Source organism: Euprymna scolopes, chromosome 18, assembly GCF_053919585.1.
Source record: "Euprymna scolopes isolate OS-2025 chromosome 18, ASM5391958v1, whole genome shotgun sequence".
Taxonomy (NCBI): Eukaryota; Metazoa; Mollusca; class Cephalopoda; order Sepiida; family Sepiolidae; genus Euprymna; species Euprymna scolopes.
Window position 1 is genome coordinate 72045632 of NC_136499.1, and position 9304 is coordinate 72054935.

A 9304-nucleotide genomic window follows, 5' to 3' on the forward strand; every position below is an offset into this window, starting at 1 on the left:
AAATAATAACATTATTTCAAAAGCCATTCTTAACATGGGGAGGGGAGGGTATTTTGTAACTATTTTTGTGCTTCCACCTAACAATTTAATAAAAAAAAAAAAAGATAAACATGAATTTAACCTGATAAAAATTATTTAAAAATACATAAGTACCATTATTTATGTTGTTTTTTATTTATTTATTATTTGTTCTAGTTGGGGATGAGGCATCCCACTAGATGTCTAACATTCACCTGCTATCGCATACATTTCAAATTGAGATCTGTTTAAGTTTCTAACTTCTTTTTAAGTGCAATTTTTTGTATTTCTCTTGCACTTGGTTAACTAGGTATATTTGCCAGACAGTTTTTTAAATTCTTTTTTATGAGTCTGGTTGCTCCTATAATTACTGGAATGATGGAGATCTTAAGATTAGTTTCTTTTCATGTTGTACATTAAACCATGGTATTTCATGTTGTACATTAAACCATGGTATTTTATGTTGTATATTAAACCATGGTATTTCATTATCTTTTCCATCTCAATTATGTTTAACCCAGCATCATTGGAGACACTAACTTCTAAGCTTGCATATTTCTCCTTCTTATCTAATGTTATTTTATCTATGTTAGGTCTATTCAGATTTATTAGCACTAATATAATATTTTTAAAATATTAATCAACCATTTTTATACCTACAGACACTAGTGTTTCATGCTTACACAATCATCAGTGTAGAAAGTGATAATTACAGCTAGTTGTAAGATTCAAACCTACTAACGTCACCCTTGATTTTATAGGCTAATATTTTTACCTCAAGGCCACCAGAAATTAATACAAGAATTGAGGGGAATTAAGTACCTATACACATAGTAAACAGTCAGATTATTTAATGACCAGAAGTCGGACTGTTGCATTCACACTAAAGTTAATTACTTTTTCTTAATTCCCTAAAGAGGGCTCAACTTCAATTTTTAAAGGGGCTTTATAACTGATGATATCTCCTAAAATGTATTTTTGTGTGTGATTGAAAATAAAATGAAAAGCAACAACCTATTCAAAGATTGAACTTGCAGCATTGAGAAACTTTTTTTTCTTAATTACATCATTCTCCCCTTCTCCTTTTTGTTTCTTTTAAAAATTTAATTCAGTTTTAAACAAACTGTTTAAATTTGTACCAAAAAATTATTAACAGCAATTATGGCTGACAGAATGAAATCAGCAGCAACGTAACCAAAGTCTACAGAATCTATATAATAATACACAAAGACAATTTCATATTTATAAGTATGTTATCACCCCTCCCCCCTTTTTTCGCTTGATCATCGAAGATGCAATATAAAAATAAAGTAATTTTCAAGAGTTCTTGCTGTGAATGCTTTACAGGAAGGAACCAGAAATTGGAGCTCAGTTGAGCATGTTATATGGAAATAATGATAGAGTAGAGAAAGAATAACAACACCTTCACAAATCATAAATTCAGAGCTTATAAATTACTTCATGAAAATATTGTGGTTCATATTTTCCTTGTAAGAACGCCTTTGAAGCATGTCATCTTAAAATAAAATCTTATACTTAATAGGATCTTTTTTATGCTTAAAATCTTTTACTCATTAAAAATTAATTTATACTAATAATAATTTTGGTTTTAAATTTACACCGTTGATTGTGGATTTCGTTTTAATGAGAAAATAATCTTTTTTTTTTTATTTCTTTTCTCCCGTTAGGCTTGGCAGTTGAGATTTGTCCACCTTGTGGGTTACGGAGCGCGTTATTATTCCTATCTTTTGTCTCGTGCAGTCGCTTCTCGCATTTGGGAAAAGTGCTTCAAAGACGATCCGTTTAATCGGTGAGTATAGTTTACGCAAGTCAATGGATGTTTAACAAAATGGAAAAGTAGGTTGAATTGTGTGTGTTGCGGGGCCGAATGTCGGTGGCAATTGACCCTACAACTAAAAGATGACGCAGGCAAGAAAAAGACAAACAACAATGGCGAAGAAGAGATGACAAATACAGTTGATTGAGAGTTGGAGTACTGCTTGTGTTCGAATTGAAGTGGCTTTGTAGTCGTCGCTGGAAACTGCCAAAAGGTGTGGGCTTGCTATGGAAGGGCGCTGAAGACTGCCGAAAGGCACCATACAAGTTGCAGGAAGGTGCTGGGAACAGCAGGAGGAGGGTTAGGCTGCTGTCGAGTGGGTAGTCTAACCCCTACTGTGGTGGTATGGCTGCTGCTGCATTGGGTTAAGCTGCTTACGGGAGGAACCACACCACTTGGCGATCTCGCTGTTTTTGACTGCTTGTTAAAAAGCCTGCTGTATTTATACTTGTCCGGCAGATGTAGTTGTAGACAAGTGGCTCCTGGCATTAATCATCATTTTCGTTTTGGATTTGTGTTTATTTTCATGTTTTAACATATTGTAGGGAGCCATCTGTCTGAGGATTGTTTTTACTTGTTTGTATCCAGTTGTAGCTGATAAAGTCGTGGATGTATCCGAATTGGAATTGTACTCTTACAGTGTTCCATGGGTTAGTTATCTGTGTCAATGTACATGCCGGGTGGACGTCGGCTGTGATGTTTATGCTTTGAATATTATTCTATTTTTGATGAGTGTTTTTTTTTGGTTGAAACAGCGACACATGTATTCAATGAAATGTTATCAACTTTTAAGTATTAATATTTCATAAGTTAGTTTCAGAGAAAAGGAATACTACAGAGATCTTAAATTTTTAAAAATAGTTACAGAAAATTTTTTTGTTCTTGTTCTGTTCTATATTAAACAAAAAAAATAAAAATCTGTATGATATACATACTTGTGACAAAATGAAAATATCATATTCTGAAAATTATGTAAATCGATGAAGTAGTTTTATTTTAATAAAGAAAATCAAATTTTATGAGTAACCGAAGAACAACTGTCTTGAAAATAATTTTAAAAAAATGATAAAGGAAGATAACTCAATAATTCAAACTTGCAAAATATATGTTGATATGTCTACAAATTCCCATTAATCGTTTAAAAATGATTTTCTTTATAAAAATAAAACTACTTTATCAATTTATGTGGTATTTGGAATTTGATATTTTGTTTTGTCACAGATATGTACAACATACATATTTTTTTATTTTATTTGTTTTTTTTAATATATTTAAGAAGAAAAGGCAAAAAAACATTCTTTACAATTTCTTCTTTTTCATTTTTCTAAAAGTTTTAAGTTTCTTTTCAGAACTATGGGTGAACGTTATCGTCAGAAGTTGTTGGCTTATGGTGGTGGGAAACCACCACGTGAATTGATTGAAAGTAAGTTTTTTTTTGTTTTCTGAAAATATATACATGTAAGTGTGTAAGAAGGCTGTTAGCAATGTAGGATACCGGGATGGAGATGTGATGAATGAACAAACAGATGAAGGTCACATTTCAATTATAAATCTTTTTATATTTATTTTTCAAAATTTTTCATATGTAATTATAAGTAGAATAGTAAAATGTTTTTGATAATTCTGAGATTAATCTTTTTCAAAAAGAAAACTACTTAAAAGTATGCTATAAAACACAATAAAGGACACAAATCTCGGGCAAACTAAAATATTAGCTACAATATTGGTTTCATTTGAGGTGCTTAGCATACTTCAAAACTGACTGCTTTGCCTGACAATTGGAAGGTGGTGTGGCAGGTTTTGAAGTAGGTGCAGTGTGTCTCCATTTTATATTGCCTCATTAAATACTTTTTTGAGTAAATATTTTAATCTCTGTTGGATAATGTATCATAATTTACATTAAAAAGGAAATGTAGATTTCAGATGAATATGGATTTTTTAAATTTTTATTGAAGTCGTTCCAAACAAAATATGAAATCACTTGATATAAGGAGCTAAAAACAAAAGATGATAATCAAAAAGAGAGATGCCTCGTCTTAAAAAGACCAAGGATGTAGGTAGGAGGGAAAACGGTCAGCAGAAAGAGAGTTCCACAAGTTTGCATTTCTTGAAAAGAAGCGATTGGAATATGAAGTGGTATTACAATGAAGTATCAAATTAATGGAGACCACTAGACTAGCAAATCAAATGAGCTGGAATAAAGGAAGCAGGGAATAAATCAGACGATTCTGAAGAACACCTGCAATAACAATATTTATAGAAGATGCTGACATTGGTAACATCTTCATCTGTGATGATGAAGGTGAAGAAAGGATAGGGTTAACTTACAGATATGCCTCTGAACCTTAAAATCCTTGAATGAGACAGAGATTTACCAGCACAAATATTACAACAGTACTTCATACAAGGTTTGATAGTAGATTTGTAGAGATGTAAGAAAGTATTTGGAGTGATAGAGAGAATCAACTTTGCAAGAAGCGGCAAGAACAATGGATCTAATGTATGTACTCATTTAAAATTTAAAGAGAATGAAAGATTAAGAGCCGATTTCTCAAGAATAGAATCATCCATAAAAATGTAAGAAAACAGATCATGCTTACAATTGAAAGGAACCGAGTCTTAACAGGATTAAACAAAGCTATTTCTTGCCCCAAACCACAACTGAATCCAAATCAACTTCCAGATCAACTGAATATTGCAACTGATCACAGCGAGATAGGTGAGAAAAAAACATGAGTATAGATTGGTATCATCAGCATAGATGTTAATCTTTTGAATAATATTCTGTGAATAATCATTGATACTGAGAAAAAATACATTTTGGACTTTTTAATCATCAAGTACAACTAATTACCATATGACATAAACACAACATGAATTTATTGACTTGTGCATTTTTTTTTGTTCACAAATCGTTTTTTTAATCAGTTAGTAAAAACATGTTCCTACCAGGAGCATTTTATTATTTTATTTTTTGCTCAAATGATTATATAATTGTGAAAGAACAAAACACAATGCATAGTTAAAGCAAAATAAATTGTTTGCAATTATGAAAAAAATCATTTATTTTTTTTTTATCAGGTTTGAATTCATGCTTTTAAACATGATATATGTTTAAAAATATTTTGTCTTTAATAATAATGATAAAATATTTTTTGTCTTTAATAATAATGATAAATTTTTTTAATTTAATAATGATAAAAAATATTTTTTTGTCTTTAATAATAATGATAAAAAATTTTTTTTTATCTTTAATAATAATGATAAATATTTTTTTGTCTTTAATAATAATAAAAAAATTTTTTTTGTCTTTAATAATAATGATGAAAAAATTTTTTTTGTCTTAAATAATAATGATAAAAACACAAAATAACCATCCATGTTAAATCACCAACGCTAAATGACGATTAACTTGATTAGTACAAGATGGATGATCATTTTGATATACTAGGTGTTGTATATCATCTTCTTTAACAGGGATATACTTATTGAGGATTGTATGTGAATTTTATGAGCTGCTACACTCAGTGGAAGGCAAAATGCCTGACATTGTATGAATACGATCTTATTGTTTTAAGTGTGTGCAACTGATAACGTATGTACAAACATAAAATGCTATAATATCGTTAAAAGAAATATTTTTTTATCTGTTAATTAAAATTAATCTGACACTCTATCTATAACACTTTCTCTTTACTAAAATTATGTCCTACTTAAATTTGTTCACTTTTTATGATAGTTAATGTTATTGATTTTAATAAAACAATTTTTTTTATTATAACTAAACTCAAATCATTCAATTATGAAATGTTCCTAAATTAAAATATGCCTAAATGAACTAAAACTGTTAATAATAGTAAATTACATGACTTAATTTTTATGGTGTGTAAAAAAAAAAATTTGAAAACTTATGATTTAGTTTCATTGCCAGAAATGACTAAAGAACCTTTTTTTTTTTTTTCAGATTTGTTGGGAGAAGAACCAACAATGGACAAATTGGTCAGTTCACTTGAACATGAACTGGAATTATGATTGTAATTTTTACAACCATTCTCATTAGAAATAGGATGACTTAAAACTAAGTCTACTGCTGATAGTCAAACAGAAAAAAAAATAGTTGAAATGGGGGTGGGGGGAATAAATGTCAGTTTCCAAATGTTGAACTTTTACATTTCTTTCTTTCTTTTCTTTTTTTTTGTGTTTCAAAAGTTAAATCAATATTTGCAATTGAGCAACACATAAAAAGTTATGTCAGGTTTTGCCAAGGATGACAGCAAATTTGGATGAGATTCAACGGAAAAATGTTTCCAGATTGGGCAGAAATTACTTCAGTATAGATAGAGTATTCCAAGTGTGAAGGGGGTGGGGATTGCCATAGAGACCCATTGAAATATAGCGTAAACAAATTTTGTTTTTATTGTATTGAACAGATACATTGAGAGCATTGCCACAGCCACTGCAAAGAAGGTGTGTTCTCTCTCTACCGTGCTAGAAAGTTACTTACACCTGAAAGTATCCTCTACCTCTACAAGGCCACCATTCACCCATGTATAGAGTATTGTTGTCACATTTGGGATGGTGCACCTGCTACTAGTCTCTCACTCCTGGATATGGTTCAAAAGAGAGTCGCCAACCTGAAAGGTACTGAACTGTTATCCAAGCTTCAACCACTGTCCCATCGATGAAATGTTGCATCCCTCTGCCTGTTTATAAGTATTTTAATGGTGGATGCTCTGACGAACTTCAAGCCCTTGTACCCCCTCGACGTAAATACTCCCAACAAACTTGACAAGCAGCAAAGTCCCACCCCTACACAGTAGTGATCCCTAGATGTAAGAAGGCATTCTACTCTAATAGTTTCTTCCCCAGAACTCTTATACTCTGGAACTCCCTTCTGGGTACATGTTTTCCCAACTGTACTGACATGCACAAGTTCAAGTGTAATGTGAACAGACATCTGGCTGCTCGACTCACTACATAGTATCTCTGCAACTACTGTCCCCGATAGTAGCCTCCTAGATCAAAGTGGCACTGTGCATTGTTTGGGGTGAAAATGGAATATATATAAAATATATATATATATATATATATATTAATATAACTGGTTAATTAATTTGCATGTTGACTTCAAAAATAACATCTCATTAATTTCCCCTTTCTCCCTTTTAATTCAATGCCTATTTTTATTTTATTTCAGGCTTATTAAGATTTTTGATGAAGAGTCTGAAAGACTCTTCTACGTTTTGCGATGCTGAGCAATATTATAAATTATAAACCCCCCTCCCACTCTCCCTAATATGAAAACAACTTTTGGCAATGCAATGAATTAGTGAGTAACTCCCTCCCCACCTTACAGAATGAAATTCCACCATAATGCATTTTTGTTTATTGATACACCAGTCAGCCATTTCATTCCTTTGTTATATTGCAAATTATCCCCTTCCCTTCCTGTGGGAAAGAAATCTGTAAATCAAATTTTTTTTTTATCTTTTATGAAAAGAGGATTTCCAGTCAATTTATTTCTGGCATTGCAATTATTTGCTTCCTCAATTTCCCCAAGCAACATCAAGGTACCGTCTGTCCTGTTTGGATATCTGAAAATTCTTTATGAAGCTGCCTAATGTGGAGATATGAAACTATTGACATGATATTAATTTAAGATTCATTTTATTTCTTAATATAATACCTGAAAGTATTGTTCAAACTTCTCAGCTTAATGTTTACAGGGAACATGAGTTGAAACAAATACATCGAGAGCATTACCAAAGCTGCTGCGAAGATGAGCTCTCTCTACTGTGCTAGAAAGTTATTTACGCCTGAAAGTATCCTGTACCTCTACAAGACCACCATTCGTCCATGTATGATGTATTGTTGTCACATTTTGGCTGGTGCATCTGCTACTTGTTTCTCACTCTTAGAGTTCAAAAGAGAGTTGCCAACCTGATAGGTCCTGAACTATCATCTAAGCTTCAACCTCTGCCCCATCGACGAAATGTTGCATCCCTCTGTCTGTTTTACAAGTATTTTAATCATGAATGCTGACAAACTACAAGCCCTAGTATCCCGTTGACATAAATACTGTCAACAAACCTGACATGCAGTAAAATCCCACTCCTACACAGTAGAGATCCCGAGATGTAAGAAAGCCTTCTATTATTTCTTCCCCAGAACTACTAGACTTTGGAATTTCCTTCTGGGTTCCTGCTTCCCCAACTGTACTGACATACAGGAGTTCAAGTATAATGTGAATAGACATCTTGCTTCTCAACTCCCTATGTAGTATCCCTGCAACTTATGTCCCTGATAGTAGCCCTTTACATCAAAATGGCACTGTGCCTTGTTTAGGGTGAAAATGTGATAGAAAAAAATTCTTAAAATTCATTATTTAATTATAGAAATCAAAATTAGTTTTGAAAGAATAATATAAATTGTTAGAAATTTTTTTTAATTGATCTCAAAAAAAAAAAAAAAATAAATAAAAAATAAATAAATAAAAATTAATTTTCAATGCTTTAGTTTCCAGATAATTTTGAACTGACAGACAAGAATGTTTGGATACTAAATGTCTGCTCATCCACTTCTTTTCAAGAATAGTTTCTCTACATTCCTTATAAAGAGTGCAACATTAATATGCAATACAAATGGAAGCTTCTCAACCATCAATCGGTAATACCAACAAAACTTGATTCTTCCGTTTCTCTTTAATTTTAATTGAGTTCATTAATAGATCATTTCGAAATGTTTCAGATATTTGGATTCAGGGATTTCTTTTTTATACCACAAAAAAATTTTTTTGTTGATTTATTTGGCCTAGTTTGATGTTCTGTTAAAAACCTCCAATTCAGGAAATGTACATAGCTTTTTTATGTAAATTGAAGGATTTTATCTGTCAATCTGAAAATCAATTCTATGTGAAATTGTTTCTACATTGCATTTACTTGCAGCACCTTCTCCATCTTTCGTCCAATATAACAATGGAATTTTCTGAAAAAAATTGGCAAATCCCAGTTAGTTTATCCTTCTACTCACATTCATATCTGTAGTGGGTAAGCATTAAAGGTTGCGGTCAGAGCAGAATGCAAGAAAAATTCCGTATAGACATTAAAAATGGTTTTATATTATTTTTCTCGTATAAATAATTTAGAGTTAAAATTCAGTTAGTATTTTGCATGTCATTTGAGAAAATCACGCTTGAAATGTATCAACATTACCTGAATAAGTAAAATCAAAACAAGATGGTGACTGAATTTGACCTAATGTTATGCGATTTTGCTTATTCAGATAATGTTCATACATTTCTAGTGTTTTTCAAGTTTACATGTGTAATACTAAATGGATTTTAAATCAAAATGATTCCTCATTGAAAATATATTACATAAAACCATTTTAATGCCTATATGGAATTTTTCTTGCGTTCTGCTTTGGCCACAACCATTAACGTTTGTCCTG

At 31.4% G+C, this 9304-nt stretch overlaps 1 protein-coding gene across 2 annotated transcripts in view; it reads left to right on the forward strand.

The window, feature by feature from the left end:
* The window catches only part of LOC145297660 (mitochondrial intermediate peptidase-like), a 96759-nt gene extending 90735 nt beyond the window's left edge, over window positions 1–6024 (forward strand). For both annotated transcript variants that reach the window (XM_080143829.1, XM_080143828.1), the window contains exons 18-20: window positions 1707–1828; window positions 3205–3278; window positions 5820–6024. In XM_080143829.1, the coding sequence (XP_079999955.1) occupies window positions 1707–1828; window positions 3205–3278; window positions 5820–5887 (264 nt within the window). In that variant the 3' untranslated portion in view covers window positions 5888–6024. The remainder of the gene's footprint in view (window positions 1–1706; window positions 1829–3204; window positions 3279–5819) is intronic.
* The last annotated feature ends 3280 nt before the right edge of the window (window positions 6025–9304 follow it).